Genomic DNA, 21519 nt, shown 5'->3' with positions numbered 1-21519 from the left:
CTGGCCATGTTGGACAATATAGTCGTGTCCTCCAATCCCCTTGGTTCTAACTCAAATTTTAACGATTGTACTAAAATTGTAATAATTTATAAAAAAAAATTAATGATTAAAGTTGTGCCTCAAAATATTTAGTGACCAACATCAATTTTGACCCAATATAGCGATCCAGAATTGTAATTCACCAGCCAACTAACATCCCACTTTTGATTCCCAATTATTGCTTGAATTAGTTAAATTAATGTTTCTATATTAATGCAACTAAAAGAAAGTGCAAATTATTACTTATAAGGTATGTGATGATTATATGCTAAGTTTATGTAAACTATATAATGTGTAGTCTTAATTATCTTTGTCAAAATAGCATCATCTCTTAATACTTTAAGAAGTTGTACAAATGAGATTTAACGAAAAATATCTGAATGTGTATAAAGGTCCAACTGACTTAACGTCGTTAGTAAAATCGTTAGGCTTGCACGGACGTGATCTTTATGATTGTTAAAAGTATCTGAATGAAGTTTTAGGCATTTTTGCCCTCTAAATACTTAAATATTTGTTTGAATTGTTATGTACACTTGTACCCAAAAAAATTAAAAAAAAAATTATATTTGAAAAATCAATCCAGCTACACCGAAAGATAATATAGCAGTTTAGTTGTAAATTTATTACTTTTGATTTCTAAAATCATGCTAAAGCGAGTAACAAATGAAAACTAATAAATGTAAAATAATAAATTAGATTGCAACGGAAAAAATAATTAAAAAAATTGCAATGATTTTTTTTAACAATTAAAAAGTGTGACTGTCACATTAACATCATATCAGCATCAGTATAACAGTTTTGCTAACAATGTTAAATGAGTTAGACCTTTTTTATACATTTTAAATATTAAAGGGTGTCTATGATAATTAATTAGAAATGGACAAATTTACTTAAACAGTTGCATTATGTTTGTTTTCGTTTTCAAATTATTTTCGAGACAAGTTAAAACATATCCAATGTTTGTCATCATTCAAAAACACTTTATTTAGGTGTTTTAAACTATTTTCGCACAAATACATACATATATATAAATATATATAAAAAATGCATGATTTGACAATAATTTGATAATAAATATTAATTTTTGTCTCCTAAAACACAACATTAAACATATAATACTTATTTTAAATTATTTCCAAAAACAAATCCAAACATACATACTATCCCTAACATATACTTATTTATCTTTATTTTTATCTCTCTATTCCCACAAAACACAACAAAACACTCAGAAAACGAATCCAAACGGTATATTGTATTTTTGTTTTTCCTCCCTTTTCCAGTCTCGCTGAAAAACTGAGATTCACACATGATTAAATCATACAGCTCATTTCTAAGTATAGAGCTGTCTTTTTCCCGGGGACTCTCTCATCCTTAAATCTTCTCGCACATTGACATTCGCTCTCTCTCTCTCTCTCAGAGCGCACTGACACAGGGAAGCATTTTTCAACGCACAAAAGACTCAACTCCGCCACCATTGAGGAACCCTCTTCTCCCATCTTTCAGAAACTAATTCAAGAAACAGAAAACCGCAGCTTTATTTTCACAAATAGAGAAGCAGGAGAAGAAAAAGAGTTGATCTTTAAAGTCTTGCTGTGTGTAGTGCGTGTTCTTGCTCAACTACAGCACTGTACATGGACTCCAAGTCCTTAAGATTCATAACCCACCAATCATTCTTCGCTGCCGTCAGATCTGATGACCTTCAGACCCTCAAGAACCTTATCGAGAATGAAGGGTCTGATCCATCTTCTTTGGTCGCCCTTCAAAATGATGAGAAGGAAACTGCGCTGTATATCGCCGCTGAGAATAATTTCTTTGAGATTTTCATCTACTTGCTCGGTTTCTGCGACTTGCAGACTGTCATGATCAGGGCTAAATCGGACATGGATGCCTTCCATGTCTCAGCAGCAAGGGGACACCTCGGTATATTCATAGTCCCTTTTGCTGTTTTACTATCAAGATTTAGTTTAAGTTTTCAGTTTTGTTGTTTAATTGGATGAATTTTGCTGATGTTAAAGTTTCGTTGATGGGGAAATTGTGAAAAATTCATTGATAAAACTTAAATTATGCAGGATAGAGCTTTCTGAGCTCATTCAGAAGTGATATTTATCAACTCTTGTTATTTTACAAAGCTACTTACTTCATATGTACTTTGTTAGAAATGGCAAATTCTGCAGTCTTTCAGCTTTGAGTTATGGATTATAGGTACAGACTAAACTTCCACCTGCTGCAGCAGAAGAAAGTAATCACTTTAACTTTCATATCTGTAACATGGACAACTGCTAAACAATATGTCAAGGTTATTGATTGTTGAGAAATAGTGGTCATGGTGGCGAGGTAAAATATAAATTGGCAAAGTAGTTCAGCCGAATGCTTTGATGAGATTGTGGGGGCCTTGTGGAGTTAAAAGAGTTCTTGGGTGAATGAAAATCATCGAGTTTTCTATTGTAATCAAGAGTGAATTGTAATAAATGATAAACTTTTTTCTTGGTCTTCGACTTTGTTAAGGAGGTACAAGTCTAAATATAAGCAGTTCTGCCTATAAAAACCTCCCCTTGAATTAAGTCTTGATTGATTCTGGACACTGCCCCAAACAATTCTGCGCTGCTTGAAATTTCCTTTTCTTTGTTAGATTCCATGTTTCCAGTTTGGGGGCATAGCTTGAGCTGGTGAGCATATTATTTAGTTGCAAAACAAAGAAATTATTCCACTGGCATTTGTTGTCTTTGTGACAATGACTAGATTTATTTCAGTTTCAATTTTTAGAACCCTTGAGTTTCCGGTGGAAGCTTAGGATTTCTTCTTGCTCTGAATTTACGTGCTTGGATGTTTCAGGGGAACTTGAAAAAGTTAATTTGCTTCATCTTAAAGTGGGATTTTAATGCTTGTATTGCTCTGCAGAAATATGGCACCTTTCAGAATTTCGATATATAACTAGTAATCCTGATTTCTTCTTTGGCAGGAATTGTGAAGGAACTTCTTGCCAGGTGGCCTGAGCTTTGTAGAGCATGCAACTCCTCAAACACAAGCCCTCTTTATTCAGCTGCTGTCCAGAATCATCTAGATGTAGTGAATGCGATATTAGATGCAGATCTGAGCTCAATAAGGATTGTGAGGAAAAATGGAAAAACTGCGTTGCACACAACAGCGAGATATGGCCAATTGGATATTGTAAAAGCACTTATTGGAAGGGATCCAGGGATTATCCCTATCAAAGACAAGAAAGGCCAAACTGCTCTGCATATGGCTGTAAAAGGTCAGGATACTTCTGTGGTTGATGAATTACTGGAAACTGATCATTCAATATTGAATGAACGGGACAAGAAGGGGAATACTGCTGTGCACATAGCCACACGGAAAAGCCGTTCTCAGGTATATATTCACTGTTATGTTCTTGGTAGGATGAAATTTGACTGATCTGTTTTTCATGCTTTGTTGTTTACCTTCTTTGACTGTATGTCCATATAAATCCTATCTCTACACACACCCCGTGATATAATAAAACAGAAGAGAGAAAGAGAGAATAGATAAACCAGAAATGGAAATTTTCTCATCTATCATTCTATTCTGGTTCTTGAAATCCCACTAGACTTTCATGGAACTAGCCCCTTTCTACCTAGCAATGAATCGAAATATTAAATAAGTGTACAACAGCATTTACGAATATCACATCCTTTATGAGTTAGTTATGCTAATTCTATTTTACTCTTTGACACACCCATGAAGCAGCTTTTTCTTATCACGAAAATCCTGCTTCTTCATTTTCTTACCAACCTAATGATTTGATGCTGTTACAGATAGTTGCCCTTTTGCTGACGTATAGATCCATTGATGTCAACGCCATTAACAATCAACGTGAAACTGCAATGGACATAGCTGACAAACTCCAATATGGAACACCTGCTCTGGAAATTAAGGAAGCTCTCATAGATGCTGGTGCCAAGCATGCAAGACACGTTGGCCAAGTTGATGAAGCAATGGAACTCAAAAGAACTGTGAGCGACATTAAGCATGAAGTGCAGTCCCAACTCATACAAAATGAGAAAACACAGAGACGAGTTTCTGGCATTGCAAAAGAACTTAAAAAGATTCACAGGGAAGCCGTCCAAAACACCATTAACTCTGTGACAGTAGTAGCTGTTCTTGTTGCCTCGATTGCTTTTGTCGCATTGTTCAACTTGCCTGGTCTGTATCTGACAGATGGTGCGGAAGCAGGGGAAGCCCGCATTGCTGATACTGTTGCTTTTCGTGTTTTCTGCCTTCTGAATGCTACAGCACTGTTCATTTCTTTGTCGGTGGTTGTTGTTCAGATCACTCTGGTTGCCTGGGACACAAGGGCTCAGAAACAAGTCGTCTCCGTAGTGAACAAGATGATGTGGGCTGCCTGTATTAGCACCTGTGGAGCATTCCTGTCGATATCTTTTGTTGTCGTTGGAAAGAAAGGCTCCTGGATGGCAACAACTATAACCGTGTTGGGTGCTCCCATTCTTGTCGGTACTCTAATTAGTTTGTGCTACTTTGTCTTCCGACAGCATTTTGGGATTTTTGGTAGTGATTCTCAAAGACGCATCAGGCGTGCAAGTGGAAGTAAATCTTTCTCATGGTCTTATTCTGCAAATTTTTCGGACTTGGATGACTATAACTCAGATGAGAAAATTTATGCATTATGAGGTCATGGACTGGCTTAAGCTGCTTCACGGTGCTCCAAAGTGACAAATGGCGACAAATTGATTTCGCATGATGTACTTCAATATGGAGATCTTTCAAGGGCTATCATAGTATAAGGTTTTTCTCTTACCCTGCCACGGTGTAGGCCTGATTTGTACATATATGCAATGGTTCTAGCTTTTTGCCTACAAAGATTGGGTTGTTTTGGTCAAAACAGATGATACCAAATTATGTTCATGCACATGAGAATATATGTCAAATGTGGAGACCTGATGCATTGTTAAATCTTCCCTTCTGCAGATTTCTAAGTTTCATGCAACAATTCTGTTGCCGATTATGTTCATCTGTGCTCTCTGTGCTGGTTCATTACAAGCAAAGATTCAAGCACCAATTAATTCTTGGATTCCTAACCAAAGGTTGTGTTTTTCCCACGCCAAGTATTTTTGTTGGTGAGGTTTGTGAAATGTGAGGGGTTTTAGCAATCTCCATGGCTTTAACGCTACAATACTTCTTCAGGATTTTTCATTGTTCCAGCAAGTAGAGAACCAAATGTGCGTATGACTTCTTCTCCTTTTCATCTCAGTGAAGGTTGGGTTGGGAGAATCTGAGTTTGAGAATCAGCCTCTCCAACAAATCAACATAAAGAAAACAAATTGGTGGAGATGAGAAACACGAAGAAGCTGAGAAGTGCACAAATTATACATTTATTATACTGTAGTAGCATATGAATAAAGATGATATGCAAACAAACTCAATACATCCCTAAACTCAAAATATATCTTGTCCCACATGGTTTTCAATAAAAACAACACAACCACGTGGGGGTATCAGTTCAGAAAAAGAATTGCTTGGCACATCCAAGCATGCTAAGGAAACCCCACTCTGCCCACCATCCCAACCCTTTATACTTCAATTTAAAGAAACTACAGGAATATACAATTTACAAATTTCACTGGGCTTGAATAATTAGATGACTTGTATAATTAACTTTAGACAATAGAGTAGAACACTTAAAGTTGTAATTGCCCAGGACCTCTCCGCGAAGACCTTGATGGAGGTCTGTTCATATCTGGCACTGGCGAAGGCCGCCTTGGTTCTTCTGGTGTTTGTACTTCCTGAACCTATAGCAAACCAACAAAAGATAACATGTTGTAAGGTTAATCAACTTTTGGGGAAAATTGCAGTTGTCAAGAAACTCCATTTACTGAAAATCTGATGCAACATACTGGAAAAAACAAAGGCCCATTTCAAGGAGATCAAATATTGCAGTAACTATTCATGTCTCGGCTCAAAGAAACAATTATTGAACTTCTTCAGACTTCACATCAGCAGTGTATTGTAACACCATAAGTCCACTTTATAGAAGTGCATCTCACAATCTAAAAAACAATCAGTGGGCCTGAACCACCTAAAATAGCAGTTGAGGTCACAATCTAAAGTGCAAACTTCCTTCTTCCATTTTCTTTTCTTCTTTGGACAGCACAAGCAACAAATTTTAATTTCTTAAATGACTAGGTCATACTAAGGTAACTTAAATAAAGAAATTATAAACCTTGGCAGATGAAGTAGAACTGTATCGAGATAGTGCCTGTGACTTAGAATGCACTCGATGCTGCTGCTGAACTCGCTCAAACTGCTGCAGCCATGAAGCAAAATTTATTCCGTTACGCGCATTCCTTTGATCTTCATTCATACCATCCTCCAAAATTTCTGAACCACCAAAGTGATTAACTTCTGAAAAAGCATTTCCTGATGACAGTCGCTTGAATTGTTCACCACTGAAGGAGTATGAAGGTACAGTTTTTAATCTAGTGCGGAGAATCTTGAATGCTACACTTTGCTGCATCAACGAGTAAAGTGAAATAATCTAAGAGAACTAACATGAAATGTCTAAAAATGAATATAATAGTAAAACAATTTAAATGAACTTTTCATTAACACAGGAGACAAATTCTCAGCATTCAAATTACATCCATCCTCCCTTTCACTCTAGGAATTATCAAATTAAATAGACTCTCAACACGCAAAGATGAAATCAGCGCCCCCCACCCCCGCAAAAAATAGTGACCCTTTCACTCAACTACTAGGTGCCAGAAGTTGAGATTCACTTATCTCATCTCAGAAAAGATAGTCAACTCAACACATTTTCTATCCGGAAATTCATATAACAAGAGCATAATAGTGAGTGCCAATGACCCCAAAACTTCTAGAGGCTGATGCATATAAAATGTGTTCTGTGCACTAGGACCTGTTACTGTAAGTCAACATGGGGCATAATATTTCAAGTGAAAGAATCCCAAGGAACTCGACCGGTGGTTGTGCATATCTCAATAAGGTCCACAACAGAAGACAATCAGCAACTCCTACCAGCATCGACCAGGAACTACGACCTACACCAATACAAGCAGCACTACCAACAGCCCAGTACTCATCGCGGCCATCATGAAGTCCTCAAAAATGAAAGAATTATACCAGCACACCCCCACATACCACCATCATCAAATCCACACCTCTGCACCACCACAAACTTCCAATTGGACCTTCAATTCTTTAACCACCACACCACCATTCATTTCACAAGATTATTTAAAGATTAATACATGTCATTTTAATGGAAGTGAGGAGGCTAACTAAAAAATTGTACAATTTTCTCAGACATTTGAAAGTCCTGGTCACCAAGAACCACAAACCATTTCACTTAAATGTCGTCAATTCTTGAATTTAAACAATGGAGTGTGATTTTATTTAAGTTATGGCTAATATTTACTGAATTCACTGACAATGGCCAAAATGAATTTTGAAGTGGCACGCCGATGATGCGGACTCAGATTGTTAGAGTTCAAGTCTTAACTTGCCAACCCTAGGCACATGCAAGATACTCATTTAATGGACTTAGAAGGTAACTGATTTAATCCTCCGGTAACTCAATGGCGCTTGAAGAAGTTGTTATTTATGCCCAAATGGAACTGCGCTCAAGTTACCGATTTAGATTTATCTGTTTTCTGTTGACCTCAACCACTGGTTCTTTTGTCTACCTCACCTCCCATTTAATCATTTATCTAATTATTATAACATAACAATCTATATTTGGTTGCCAAAAGTCAAAATTTTCTCCTCAAGAAGACCTTAATCACCAAAGTTATAAACTTCATAAATTTCACTAAGATAGAATGAAAATTTTTCTTGGGAATTTTGGCAGTGATAACGAGTTAAGAACAGAGCAAAAGGTTGCAAATCCTACCACATTCTCACACAAAAAGTAAGTAAACAGCAGATACGAGTGCATGTTGATGTACCATACACTAGTTAAATACAGAAGCAAAAGAAACACTAGGAGGTCAACCATGTAGAAGCTGAGAAAGTACAAAAGAAACAGACTTCAAAAGAAGTCCGTGTAATGCAACCACATCGAGGAATGAAATTATCACTGTACTAAAAAGCTATCGGCGAGGGACCTTCATTATCGTCGATGATTCAACCACAATGACCAGGCTGGGCAACCACATACCTGGGGAAGCAACATTAGAAGACCATACAACGCTTTCAACAACCATATATATCTTCCCGGTTCAAGAAGCTGCACGAGAAAAGCACGATCTTGATGTGATGACATAAATAGTCAATGAAGCTTTCAATAGGATAGCATTAAAAAAAAGTTCGTGAAAGACATGAAAGCCAATCAACTAATGGGATGAGACAGATACAAAGTTAACCAGGCTTCAAAGAATATATGAAAGGGTTCACATCCTCTGTCTTAACACCAGAGAAACAGTATAAGCTTCATCATCTCCAACAACCCATCAGTATTATAAAGCGAGGCCTCCAACACCAAAATGCATATGTACATACCTAGATGTATGTAAAATTGAGCTTCTTGCATGATTTTTTTGGACCAAAGAATTTAAAACATCTACTTGTTACAACTAAGTAGTGGTGATATAAAGTGGACCAAAAATGTACTCACTTCCTGAATGACCAAAGCCTCTCTCCGTTCAGGAAAGACACAAAGTGACTGACAAGACTAAAAAGGACAGTCTGTCCTACTTTTCATTAGTTCTTAAGGAAAGACAATAAAACTACAGACAGTTTCAAGAGGTTTTTTTTGTCTCTTTCTTTCTGTTGGAGGCACCAGTATACTTCTTACCAAGACAATAACTAGACTAAAAGCCTCAAGGGAGACTAACTAAAAAAATGCAACAAAATAACTACCGAAAAGGCACAGACATAGAACCTCTGGATATCATGTCCTGCCAAAGCCATTTAAAGCAACAACAGATATTTGCGTTCATGGACAGATCCCCAATGAACTTAAAAGCAATTCCATTCTCATCCATAATATTATCAGCAATAATACAACTTAAAATTTCCATCCGAACCAAAAAACATATGGTTGTTATCGTCTACTCATGTTCAATAGCCATCTCCAGTCCATAGCAACAAGGATTTGACATATGATCAGATTAAGAACAAATTGATGGAAACTTATACTTAACACAGATTCACAGAGCTAGAAGTGAAAAGGATATAGGAACATAGTATGTTGCCTTAAAAACAAATTATAGATACAACTTCTTGTTCCTAGGCCCTCAGTTTCCTATTTCGATTATCGTACCTCGCTGCAGCCGCCCATAGCTCTTATCCTGTAATCCTGGCTCCTACGTAGTAACTTACTTCGGCAATGGGCCAGGAACCTTACATCTCATGCTGTTCAACTAATGTTAGATCATGTGGCTATCCTCATTTGCAGGCCACCACCATTTGTGGTTTTGTATAAGATAAACTTTTTTAAGAACATATGACACTTATTTCATTTTCATTCAACATTATTGTCGAACTGAAGTCATCACCATACATATTTATGTACGTGTGCGTATAACCCAATATGTGAACACTCAAGAGTTTATCTGATAACAATTCCCAATTTTCTACACGCATACATCAAATCATCTTTATTGGATAAATTATAAAGTTAATGATAATTCTCATTTTCCCTTAACCATTGATCCTTTAAAGTTTCAAATATTCTGAAAGGTGAGAACACTTTATTTTGATCTCGCTTTACTACTCAAGCATTGTTATCACCTATACTATGAAGTCCAAATATTGGCCTCTATTCTGAGCTACCAAACTGGTAGCCCATCATGCAGGTGCTCTTTTTTAATTTCCCCTTGGGGCCCATTTGTTAGTGACTATCAAATCCCATTTCTTGTATCCAGAGGCATGCCTGCATGGGGTTAGTATAGAGGATGCTCCAGCCATCTCCCTGCTATTCCAACACTTCACCTAATACGGATCCAAATTTTTATCACTCTTTCACATTGCATTCAAACAAAAGATCTAATTTAAATGTGCATAATCGTTTATTAATCACATTGAGGGGGAAAAATGTCATCACAAGAACATTACCATTAGAAATGTCTCCAACATCCCCTAAAATTATAGTAAAACTATCAACATACAAATATGATGCGTACAAACATGCAGTACATAATTGGACACTAAGTTAGCAAGTCATATAGATGTTGCCAAGGGGAGCCTTCCATGTGAATATGAAGCAACAGAAGTAGAAGAAATGCATAGACCAATAGCTACTTAAATATAAGTATTGCACAGTGAATATCTCGTTGTATGAGAACACCAATGTCATGAATGAAGCTGAAATTTATTCATTACACTTCAACATATATCCAATTAATATCACCTGTAGTCTAAGGTAGGCAAAAGTAGGAGTCTCCAGAAGGTGGATCAATTTGTCCAATTGGACAAGAAATTTCACATTAATATCCTCCTCAACCAAAGATTGAATGACAGAACTTGCATGCTGGTAAGCCTATACATTGAAGCGAACAAGAAGAAAAAACCAAAGTATCATTACTAAGGGAAAATTAGGAGATGTGATGACAGCTCAGAGAAGACAATAGTAGTTCTAACCGTAAGCATAAGGCTCTTACCTGAGTTAATAAGCAAAGGCTTATAATGGCCATCGGTGAATGGCACCATGATGTATATAAAGAGAGGAATAAGTTTTTTCCAGCATCATTGAACAAAGATTTCTTCAGGAGGTCTCGAAGGTTAGCCAACTCATATGAAGTGAGCAAAATCAAATTCAGAGCCTGAAAGGGAAATTGGAAGTGAAACAATGGACGCATTGTATCCACATAAACATTGAATGTCTCCCGTGGATAAGAACAAGAGAGAGATCCAATACAAGATTCTTATATTAAAGGTTCACAAACCACAACGATTTTCATGTTCGAACAACATACTACCTGAACCATAATAGATGCAAAATCCAAATCAGATTCTTCTTGAAGTATGGCGGAAAGCTTCCTATAAACTGTCTCGGCATCTAAAAGTACACACAGTCTACGGATGATCAAAGCACCACGTCTACAATAGAATAAGATTGATTACGCCACTACAAAAGATATCACATAATATTTACTTCAGCATATACAGATAAACATCAAAAGGACTCACTTCTCCAAGAGAGAGTTGTCAACCCGAAAATTTTGAACCAAGTAAACGATGAGCTGATGAAAATGCTTCTCATCTTTGGCTATGCAAGCATGGACCTCAAGTACCAAAAGCACTACCTGCGAGAAGATTAAAATAAGAGGAAAGGGTCAAACTCCGGCAGAAGCAAAAGCTCACTTAATAGGGAAGGAACCATTTAGCAAATATGAAATCATCTTTAAATTAAAATCATTTCAGATTGAGAAAGAATATATACCTAGGCACACTTGTTCATGCATCATAAGACAACCCATCTTTCTAAATTTTCGGTAAAGCAGAATGCAGCAAGTGCTTCACTTTACTTTCCCCAAGTTATATTAACCTTATTTCAACTGCACAAGACTATCAGGTAATTCTTTATTTTTCATAAAAGGTTGGTTATCTGACTGTATCAGCTTTCCCACTTCTAGCCAGCAACCGTTTTGTAGTGCCATTTGATTGTTGGGGAAGTCATATTGGGATATAAAACTGATAAAGTAAACTGTAGGGGAAAAAATGGGAACTCTGGCGCCAATTTTTTTTGTGTGAGAAAACATAGGTAAACAAAGTGATAATTTCAATGAGGTCCATCATCGGGAGAAAAGGGGGATAAAGGATCACATGGTTTTTTGGCAGACAGCCGTATGCAAAAGCTGCAATCGACAGCAACAGCTAGGAAGGGAAAGGAAGATTTGATGATGAACACAAATAAGATTTTATAGCTACTACAAAAACATGAAACTAGCAGCGGGCATGTTCAAACATTTATAGGTAAGTATTTTATGGCAAAAAGAAAAAAAATAAATTTTGATTAACAGGAAGAAGAAAGGTTGTTCAGCCAAATTCTTTGACATGGCAAAACAATCCAAGCAATCAAGAGTGCATTAAACATATGGAGTCAAGTTGAATATTGAACAAAGACATGCAAGTTTTATAACAACTCAACAATCCAGAAACTCTTCCAACTGAATATAAGGCTTTAATGATTAGTCTGAACCAATGAATGAACATAAAATTCTAATTTTACTTTGACAATATCTCCTTAAACAAGAATAGAAAAACTAAAAAGAGAGAAAAAAAAAAAATAACCACTAAAAGTGAATAGCATTGCCCTTGGCTATAATGTTTAAGAATTTACAAATGTCACAATATGATAGTAAGGTAAATTTATCTGGAGACAGACTCATACTAATTCATTTTCTAAGATCTTAAAAGTTTCTTCAATTAAACTATATAAATTACGTCTTCACGCTTCAAACATACATCATAGGTGATAGGATTTTTATAGATATTGCAAAATAACCTTAGATAAACACATAGAGGAAATAATTGGAAGGAGTTCGAGAAAATACCTCATCAGAAGGATCTGAAAGTGCCTTTAAAAGACTCTCAAAAATGTCATTTAGAAATGATAGAACCTGGCCCAATAAGAAGATGAAAAACAGAATTCAGGAGAGCTGAAACCACACAGAAATTCAACAAACTCACAAAATACTGGCAGAGAATCGCAAACTGCTGGCTAAAGATAAAAAATTATTTACAGAAAATGTTCTGATATTATGCAGAAATAGAAATTCATCTAATTTTGCTACCACATTAATCCGTTCTTAATATTTTGTTTTTATAAGCATTAACTACAGAGAGAGGGGTGTGAACAACTGGAATATGAGAGACTAAAGGAAATGTGCGCCCAGGCATTCACTTCAGAAGGAAATATTTTACAGGCTAAAACCTCATTAAGCTCAAACATACAGCAACCTCAATAAGTTATCTCTAAAAGTACTATAAGCAATTTCATAAACTTGGAAAGGTCTCATTTTTTCCTACTATTTGAGGAACAAACTGGAGAAAATCATACAGGTCAATGAAAGAAGTACTTAGTAGCCAAACAGCAATGAAGCCAGAAAATATTGGTGGGGACAAACATATTACATGATATATAAAAGTAATACCATAACATAATTATATGAGGATAAAACAGGAAAAAGATCCAGAAAACGAAAGGCCCAGAGGACATGAATCAGACTTGAACTCTGGAAAGTGTTGGATTTATATTTTGCAATTAATCATTCAATCAGCAGACGGTACTATAATCAAGCACAAAAATAACGGAAATTAATTCAAGGATGTATTTCTGCATATTGTTTATATACTGTTTCAGTAGATTGTACCTATACTCCAAAAATTCGGATTCTATTTACCTTATTTCATATTCTTGGATTGAAAGTATAGAGATGAATTATGTTTACAAGTATGACAATGATCTGATTCACTTGTTAGGTTCTATACGTTGTGTTCTCATTTATCATGTTACGTAACTAATTTACACATCAACATGTTTTCGCCCAGCGGACTTCTTCAACAGTATAGTCCAACTAAAAGCATGACAAAGTATATTATTTACAGTATGATACATGAGTTGCTTAAGAGTCATAACAGATGACGAAGTGTTTAATTTCAGGAGCAAAGGAGAAAAGCAAATCCTGATATTCCAAGCTCGCTTCAGATTTCAAAGAAAAGAATGGAGAAAGAACAGCTAGAAGGTAACCAAGTTAAGGCATAAATTAAGATCTCCTAGTTATGCATTGCCTTTATTCGCCCATAAGGACACGGCAGCCGGCAGTGGAAGTCTCTTAGTTTACTGAGAAACAACTATGCATTTAATGACATAAAAGCTTTCGATCATGATAATGATTTTCCTATAATTAAGGAGTCCTTGTGATAGAACACAATGACATTATGACATAAACCAAAATAGCAATAATGGGAGCTGTCATTATTACCTCGGCCCGATGTCTATTTAATAGGGTTGATATCCAATGCAGTGCTTCAATACGTGTAGCCTCCCATTCACTAGACAGATGCCTGATACATTAAAGAAAATCTTCATCATTCCATATTCACGTTGCGACATTGCTGCTAGGAGTATAGATCAAGGAAAAAGCAAATCATGAAGTTTCCTTACTACGTTCTAGTAAAACCAAAAAGCCACATATAACAAGTATATTAATGTCACTCTTTAAGAATGGAACAGAATTACCTCCTGGCTACGGAGAGGATGGCTTGTACATGAAATCCTTCACCTGGATCAGCATGGATTCCCCGGAGCTCTTCATTTGTTTCACGAGCAACCTGAAGTTAACAGAAATATATAAGCATTTTGAAACAGCAGAAACACCAAAGAATAGAGACAACAAAAGACATGCAGGTGATCAAGTCCAAGCGGTTATTATCATTTTACTGAAGTTATGAAAGGAGTTATGAGAAGGAGGAATATGATGCATACATTAAGTGAACTACATATGATAGCAAAAAACATCATCAGGATAATGTTGAAGCAAGCATGGGTAACATTCAAAATGAAACTTACAACTCTTATTTTCTCTTCCTTGTCCGATATGCAAGGTAGGATTGCGCCAAGAATATCAGCATAATGAGGAACTAGTTGGTCCCCACCAAGTTTTACAAACTCATTAATCTGCAGCACAGAGTAAGCAAAACTCATCCGGACAATTCCATACAATTGCATGATACTGTACCACTACTCAGGAATTGGAAAAGCACTCTGCCAGGTATTGTGAGAGTGAATATGCATACCCAAGTAATAGCAGTTAGTCTAGTAAATTCATCAGGTGAAGCTGCTCTTTGTACCAGTATCTCGGCCATGCGACCATAATCTACAGACTTCAAGAGTAGCACTGCTTATGTCAGGAAATTGAAATAAACAGTAAAATTTGTTCATTTATCAAGATAATAGCAAAGCATGAAATAAGGCTGCAAAAACGCCAAATATAAACTGGGAATCAGGAAATTCTTTCAAGCTCCTAGATGCAACAGCAATATCTTCCAGCTTTATCTCTAGCAAGTAGCTTATCTCTCATCCATTCTCGTTCTTCCTTCTCTGCTATCTCAAAGCCCTTTAGGAATGAGTCACAAATTCATTAGCTACTACGGTGTTTGTTTTCTTAGGGTTTAAGCATTAGTAACATCCATTTTCAAGTAAAACTTTCCTAATTGATCTGTTCCTTTGTCTAATGTTCTTTAATGAGGGATATATGATTACAAAAACAATTAAACATTTTCCATATTTTACATCCTTTAGTGGGACAAAATAGGCTGCTGATAATGATGGAGATTCTGCATTTTCTTTTCTAATAGTGGTGTTGTGGGACGTCATTTAACTCACTAGGAGTTGTCCAACATAAATTTGGCATCAGAAGGTAAGTCTTGGCTAAGAACTCAGTTAAGCAAAAGTAATTATTGCTTCAAATGATAGCATTTCAAATGTCCACATAAAAGTCCTTACAGATTATTGAATGCGTAAGACAAATTCACCATATAACTTGCATGCTGAATGAGTACCAAACTCAATGAAAGACCACTACAAAAAGCTAACTGCAATTGGATAACAGAGACAGTCAGATAGGACATCTGCTCATTCAGACACATTGAGATCCGCAAAAAGAACCTTTTAGGAAGCAGGTGGAATATTTGAATTTCATGAAAGACACAGGCAGTCTGAGAATGATGGTGAGCATTAACTTGTAAATCAAATTAGTACTTAGTCTACCAATCTTCAACCTGAAAAATATACAAAAGCAAGCATAACCTGCCATAAGAAATGCTAACTTCAGGTGTTGAGAGGGAAACCAATTCAGAAGGAGAAAGTTTTTTCAAAGAAGGTAAAAGAAGTAAAAAATCAAATCCATTGATGTCTTTTAAGGAAAATTCTATTGCAGATACGTGCTTTACTTATTGCTCAGAAAAATTGAAGCGCATTGAAAAATTAAATTCACTCCCCTTGTTGATTTCAAAAAAGCTTCCTTCATTTTATGATTCTTCATTCTGAAGTAACCAATGCAATAAATGACAATCCAAGTATTGTATAATTCTCAGCACTTCACCCAGGGAGATTAGAAGTAGACAAAATTAAATCATTTCTTACTTTTTCATAGTAAACCTCTAAATCATAAACCCTCCAAAACTTGAACCTGTTTTCTCAAACCAGAGGTGAACTTCACAAGCAACTAATAACTCAAGAAGGAAAAAAAGGAAAAAAAATGAAAATCATCATATTCTTTTTAATCCAAAGACAATGTACTCACATTTTTCGTATCTCCTAGTAGTCTTCAGTATTAACTTATCATACATCTAGATTCGTGTGCTCTTCTCTGCACAATAGTGCCCTTGTTTACTCAGAATAGTATCAACATTTTTAGCATAAACAAATTCTTGTATGAGTTTCCTATTATATGTTTCCCACAGGTCCTTGTCCCAACATTGCATACAGATAAGTCACAAGTACATCTTTCTGCAGTTTGCATCCTTATTTCAAGACCTTATTAAGTCTTCCAAGTGATATTCTTAGAAGGCTTTGGTAGTACCATAAAGTTTCTTTGCACCTTAGAGAGAGTATAAGTTTTCATTGTTGTAAGGCACCATCCAAATTCACTTATTGGATGCTGCTGCAAATCAGTTAGGCATATTGGTCTGAAGGAATCTACACAAGAATGGCCACCATCAACAGTTTTTCCAGAAAATAATTCATACAGGCTAAACCAGATTTCATGTGCAAAGCTTATTACAGAGATAAAGGCAAGGCCTCCAAACACAACCTGTCAATAAACCATACAAATAGGACAGATAAAAGTTTCTCGTCCTACCATCCTTGTGGCCTCATTGAGGAAGCATCCATATTGAGAAAACAGTTATTCCTCTTCACATACAGATTATACCCAAAAGAAAGAAAACCAATAATGCAACGTTAAAATCTATAAGTAGCAATATGAACGCTCAAGACAAGCATAAGTCTTACTGGAGAGTTCTTGATTTCTTGAAGAAATTCTGAAAGTGCAGAATCGGCTTGTTGCCTTATTTCATGGCTTGAATCACTTAGCATGTTAAATAAGCCTGAAATATGGTAATGAAACCCAAAAGTATGTATCAGCAATAACACCAGTACAACCAATCAAGCCTCAGATTAGGGTACTTACCATCAAGAAAATCAGGAAGAAACCCCAGCATATCAATATCGGGCACACTATCTAGAACAGTAATCCATCCCACCAAGAACTGCCGGACATAAGGGTTTAGGACATTCATTCGTTCTCTCAACAAAGGTATAAACTCTTCAATGCTGCATCAGGTCAAAAGGGAAGGAGTACCAAGTCAAAATTAATTGCTGAATTACTGGAAATCAATTTAAAAACTAATTCCAGAGAGCTGGTACTGAGACAGGAAAAAGGACACAACAAACCTAAATTGATCACTCTCAGTGACGATGTCCTGCATCCAAACAACCAACCAAAAGAAGTAACAAATTACTCTTGAGACTATCTACTAAAGTGTTAAAGATATTCCTTTATCCTTTTGCACATCAGGAAAATGATACCTTTACAAGTCTATCTAAAAGATGAGCAGCACTCTGTACATTGGCATCTGAATCTGCTGAAAGCTTACACAGTGCATCAAATATTTGGTTGAAGAACACTATAAAATCACCTCTCACGACCTGCAAGTACCAATAATGAAACCCAACAACACAAAAGCGGAAAGGAATATGACACAAGTCCAATAACCTACCTTGGCGATGTTATACAGAGCTTCACAGGCATAATAACGAACTCTGCTATCTTGATCAGAAAAGGAATTCAGGACTGGTGGAACAATTTGCTGGAACACGCGGGGAAGAGAAAAAATGCATCAAATAAAATACAATCCTCACACCCTAAGAACTATATCAATAATTAATTGGAGGCAAAGTGCAAGCAATAAGTGCCAAAACGCAGCTATATAGAAATAATAGTGCAATAGCCTCAGGAACATACATTTCATTCTCTTTCTTTTTTCCCATGAGGAATGCCTAAACCAAGTTTTTAACAAATAAAGAAGAATTGACAAGCATAAACTTCATGAAAGAAAAATTCTTTACAGTACAGTTCTCACTGCAGCTATCTATTATTTTCAGACCATGGTCTTAATATATGGTATCATATCAGTCATGAAAACAATTTTCTTTCTCTGTTAGAGCCTGCAACATGCAAATTTAATATTATCACTCTCAAAAGATAAAACGTGGAATGAGAAAGTACTGTTTAATCACTTTGAATCTTTAACACATAATCCTCAAGCATATATAATGATATTCATACTTCATTTCCCCCCAGTCGACAACACAAATCACACAATTCAAGTTTCATAGTCACGTGATCCTTAACCAGTCCTTCTGAACATTGATGCAAGTAAAGCCAGCTCAACTACATGGACCAGCACGGATATTCTGTTCAGGAATTTGTTGTTTCCTTAGCCTGAACTCCTTCAAAATATATGCATTTGCACCATAAATTTCATATCTACCAATTAACAATGGTAACACCGGCATTATATACTCCTTAAACCGAAAGAAGAAGAAGAAAAATGAGTTTGCACCTCGAGATCAAAATACAGAAGTATCCAAAAAGTAAGTAATAAATAAAAGTAAGAGTGGGATCATTTTAGTGGCATTATCATATCTACCGAAAAAAGAGAAGAAGTTGAAGATGCATTCTTACATCAAGATGTTGTGCTGCTTCCGAAGTCAAACCCACTGTTGCTGCAGCTAATCCTATCAACCCTCCCTACACCCAAAAAGAGACAAAAGAAAACACTAGAAAAACACATTTTCTCCACGAACAGAACACCAAATTCAATTTTTAAACATTCAGATACTCTAACACATCAACGAGGAAACCAGAGCAATAAAACCTCCTTTTAGAAACCAACAAATAATTAAACAAACAAGAACACATACTTTACGATGATTTGCCTGGGGCGAGTACGTGTACTCATTGGTCAACAAATTGATAACTGCAGTGATTTTATCATGATCCCCTGATGATGCTAATTGCTTCACTATCCCTTCCACCTAGATCCAACAAAACCCACAACAAAAATAAATAAACACACACAACCAAAAAGGAACATAAAAAGTAAAGCCCACAACAGAAATTCTTAAATTAAAATTCAAACCCCAAAAGATTAAGAAAACAAAAAATACGCGTAAGTACATGTATATGCATATGAAATATGCGCACCTCCAAAGCAGCATTTTTGCGCTTCTCGTAAAGTTTATCCGAGAGATTACGGAGAACCGCTGCTGGAATCACAGATAGCGCGTCCGCCATAGATAAACACACCCAACAAAGCACCGATTACCTCTTTTTCATCACGATTAGATGCACAGTAACTTGTTTCTGTAAGTGAAATGGAGTAATCTCCCCTAAACTTTCATGTATAAATATTTGATCAAGACTGAAAGCAGATCTAGCGATGGAGTAGAGAAATTTAGAAAAAAAAGAGGATTTGGGAGACCCTGAGAAGGTTGATTGAATTGAAATTTCCCAGATGATTTTTGTCTCTTTTTCTCCTTCCCCTCACTATTTTTAGTTTTTTAATTAGGGTTTTTTGTTCTACTATTTTAGAGAGTGTGGAGGAATTGAAGAAAAAGGGGTTTCTGTATTCCAGTTTAGGCAACGGGGGTCGGGGACTGATCCGGGGGACCGGAAATGTCTAAATTACCCTTGTAATTCTTCTTTTATCCTCGTCTTGAGGTTTATTGCAGTGTATGTACTTTGTCTTGAGATTTTAAGCAGCAGTTTTTATTTTTATTAATTATTGTTATTGTTTTTTTAATTACAATTAGAGAATAGATTATTCTACTACTTCACTCCCACACTTGTAACTTAAATAAAAAGAAACTAACATGTATTTATATTTTACGATATCAGTATTTTCTCTCATTTATGGTTCGTTTATATAAATTTTCCCTGTGTTTTGTTAAATATTGATAAATTATTTAATGATATTGATTTTTTTGGGTGATGTTTAATTTTTCAAAAAAATAAAAATGATTTATGTAAATAATATTGATATTTTTTATATATATGTATGTATATATATAATTATCTAAAAGATATGAGTGGTTTGCGTAAACAGACTACTTATATATATATCGATTTCTTCTATTACAATTTTTTTTAATTGACTACAATTACTCTCATTGGTTTAACAAATTGATTTTTTTTGGTAAGAGGAAAGCTGAAAATTTATATAACGGTATTTTGCTCACAATTTTCATGTTGACAATGTTAAATAACCGGTGTTAAAAAATTCAATAATGTTGATTTCAAAAGTTAAAAACCCTAGATATTACAGATTTGTCACGCGGTGCTCCAATTTGAAGGAGCAGTGACGAGGGTCAAAATAGATGTGGCCTATACCAATTCAATAATGTACTTAAAATAAAAGAAATTTATTAATAAAAAATCTTACTTGATTAGTAAGGTTGAAACGCCACAACCACAAAACTATGATCGAGTCTTACAAATGTGGATGTATTCCTATTTCTATAATAGCTTGTCGTTTCTCTATCACTTTTGTTTATTCAAATTATTGATATATTGAAATGCTATTTAAATTGTATTGCACGCAATGAAATGTATACTATTCAAAAAATGAAATAAAATAAAATAAAATAAACTCCAAAATGTTACTCTTGTATGGACCCGAAATGCTACTATCTTAAGCCTTCAAAGTAGTGAAATCAAAACAATTTTAATTTGGATTAAAAGATCACAATACCTTAAATTAATTTACTCACAAGGTGATTGAGACCTCGGAACACGAAAAAAAATGCCAACTAAAATTCTCCAATATTCAAATTAACAGATCAAAAAAAAAAAATACAAGATTCTATCAATTAAAAATAATGCACCTTGACCCGAAATAATTTCAGTATTTATATGGCCAAATACTTTGACGTCCTATAAGCGACATTCGCCTTTTGAATGCCCCTCATATTAAACCCCTATCAGATTTCACCCTAAAGTAAATGGATAAGATCATCCTAGAGAGGTCATCGATGGTGAGATACTTGAACATGGAGTAGGGGCAAGTGCGTTGACATGGTGGTTTTCTCTATGAAAGCCTTTAAGAGTTGGACGGAGAAAGTTGGTGGTGTTATCTTACCCAATAGTCAAAGATTCCCTCAAAAATGGATAATACGTGTGGAAGGAAATACTTTCCAACAATACAATCTCACTCTCTTCTGTTAATAGGATACATCCCTTTCCCCAGTTTGACTTTCTGGGTGGATCCGGGCCAAAGTTTCACGATAATTGTAATTATCCTCAATTTACAGGATTTAATAAGAATCACTCATGCGAAAGGAGACCACCACTGTGCAGCAAAACCCATCTATCCAAGAAAGCTAATATCCTGAATACCTGTACATTTCATTGTCCAGTAATAGAGTGGGTTTTTCTAAACTCGGAATATACC

General features: G+C 35.6%; 2 protein-coding genes across 3 annotated transcripts; one reads left to right on the top strand and one right to left on the bottom strand.

The window, feature by feature from the left end:
- Positions 1–1379: 1379 nt before the first annotated feature.
- On the top strand, positions 1380–4992 carry LOC105156198 (Ankyrin repeat family protein). The gene is made up of 3 exons (XM_011072269.3): positions 1380–1962; positions 3002–3411; positions 3837–4992. Exons 1-3 carry the CDS (start codon positions 1674–1676, stop codon positions 4707–4709), a joined length of 1572 nt encoding a protein of 523 aa, XP_011070571.1. The 5' UTR covers positions 1380–1673; the 3' UTR covers positions 4710–4992.
- Positions 4993–5395: 403 nt separating this feature from the next.
- Positions 5396–19690, bottom strand: LOC105156197 (ARM repeat superfamily protein). Of its 2 annotated transcripts, XM_011072268.3 has the most exons (20): positions 19275–19686; positions 18992–19105; positions 18753–18818; positions 17785–17874; positions 17594–17713; positions 17459–17487; positions 17196–17338; positions 17018–17112; positions 14800–14886; positions 14573–14680; positions 14243–14334; positions 13986–14067; positions 12555–12620; positions 11188–11303; positions 10977–11097; positions 10659–10820; positions 10409–10537; positions 8216–8284; positions 6260–6547; positions 5396–5828 (listed from the first exon to the last, which is right to left on the bottom strand). In XM_011072268.3, the coding sequence occupies exons 1-20, from the start codon at positions 19362–19364 to the stop codon at positions 5718–5720; spliced, it is 2178 nt and encodes a 725-aa protein (XP_011070570.1). In that variant the 5' UTR covers positions 19365–19686; the 3' UTR covers positions 5396–5717. The 2 variants fall into 2 exon arrangements, with proteins under 2 accessions (XP_011070570.1, XP_088733272.1); XM_088877146.1 differs by lacking the exon at positions 5396–5828 and having other exon boundaries at positions 6410–6547; positions 8163–8284; positions 19275–19690.
- Positions 19691–21519: the final 1829 nt, after the last annotated feature.

Source organism: Sesamum indicum, linkage group LG2 (genome assembly GCF_026168435.1).
Source record: "Sesamum indicum cultivar Baizhima isolate 11 linkage group LG2, ASM2616843v1, whole genome shotgun sequence".
Classification (NCBI taxonomy): domain Eukaryota; kingdom Viridiplantae; phylum Streptophyta; class Magnoliopsida; order Lamiales; family Pedaliaceae; genus Sesamum; species Sesamum indicum.
This window is presented reverse-complemented; position numbering and strand designations above follow the sequence as displayed.

What these genes read in the sequence shown, in the direction of transcription:
- LOC105156198 (XM_011072269.3), top strand. Translation starts at nt 1,674, where the DNA reads ATGGACTCCAAGTCCTTAAGATTCATAACCCACCAATCATTCTTCGCT. An exon ending in AGCAGCAAGGGGACACCTCG is followed by an intron (nt 1,963 to 3,001) that starts GTATATTCATAG and finishes CTTCTTTGGCAG; the next exon opens with GAATTGTGAAGGAACTTCTT. An exon ending in CACGGAAAAGCCGTTCTCAG is followed by an intron (nt 3,412 to 3,836) that starts GTATATATTCAC and finishes ATGCTGTTACAG; the next exon opens with ATAGTTGCCCTTTTGCTGAC.
- LOC105156197 (XM_011072268.3), bottom strand. Translation starts at nt 19,364, where the DNA reads ATGGCGGACGCGCTATCTGTGATTCCAGCAGCGGTTCTCCGTAATCTC. An exon ending in AAGCAGCACAACATCTTGAT is followed by an intron (nt 17,875 to 18,752) that starts GTAAGAATGCAT and finishes CGCGTGTTCCAG; the next exon opens with CAAATTGTTCCACCAGTCCT. An exon ending in GTTCTACTTCATCTGCCAAG is followed by an intron (nt 5,829 to 6,259) that starts GTTTATAATTTC and finishes GGTTTGCTATAG; the next exon opens with GTTCAGGAAGTACAAACACC.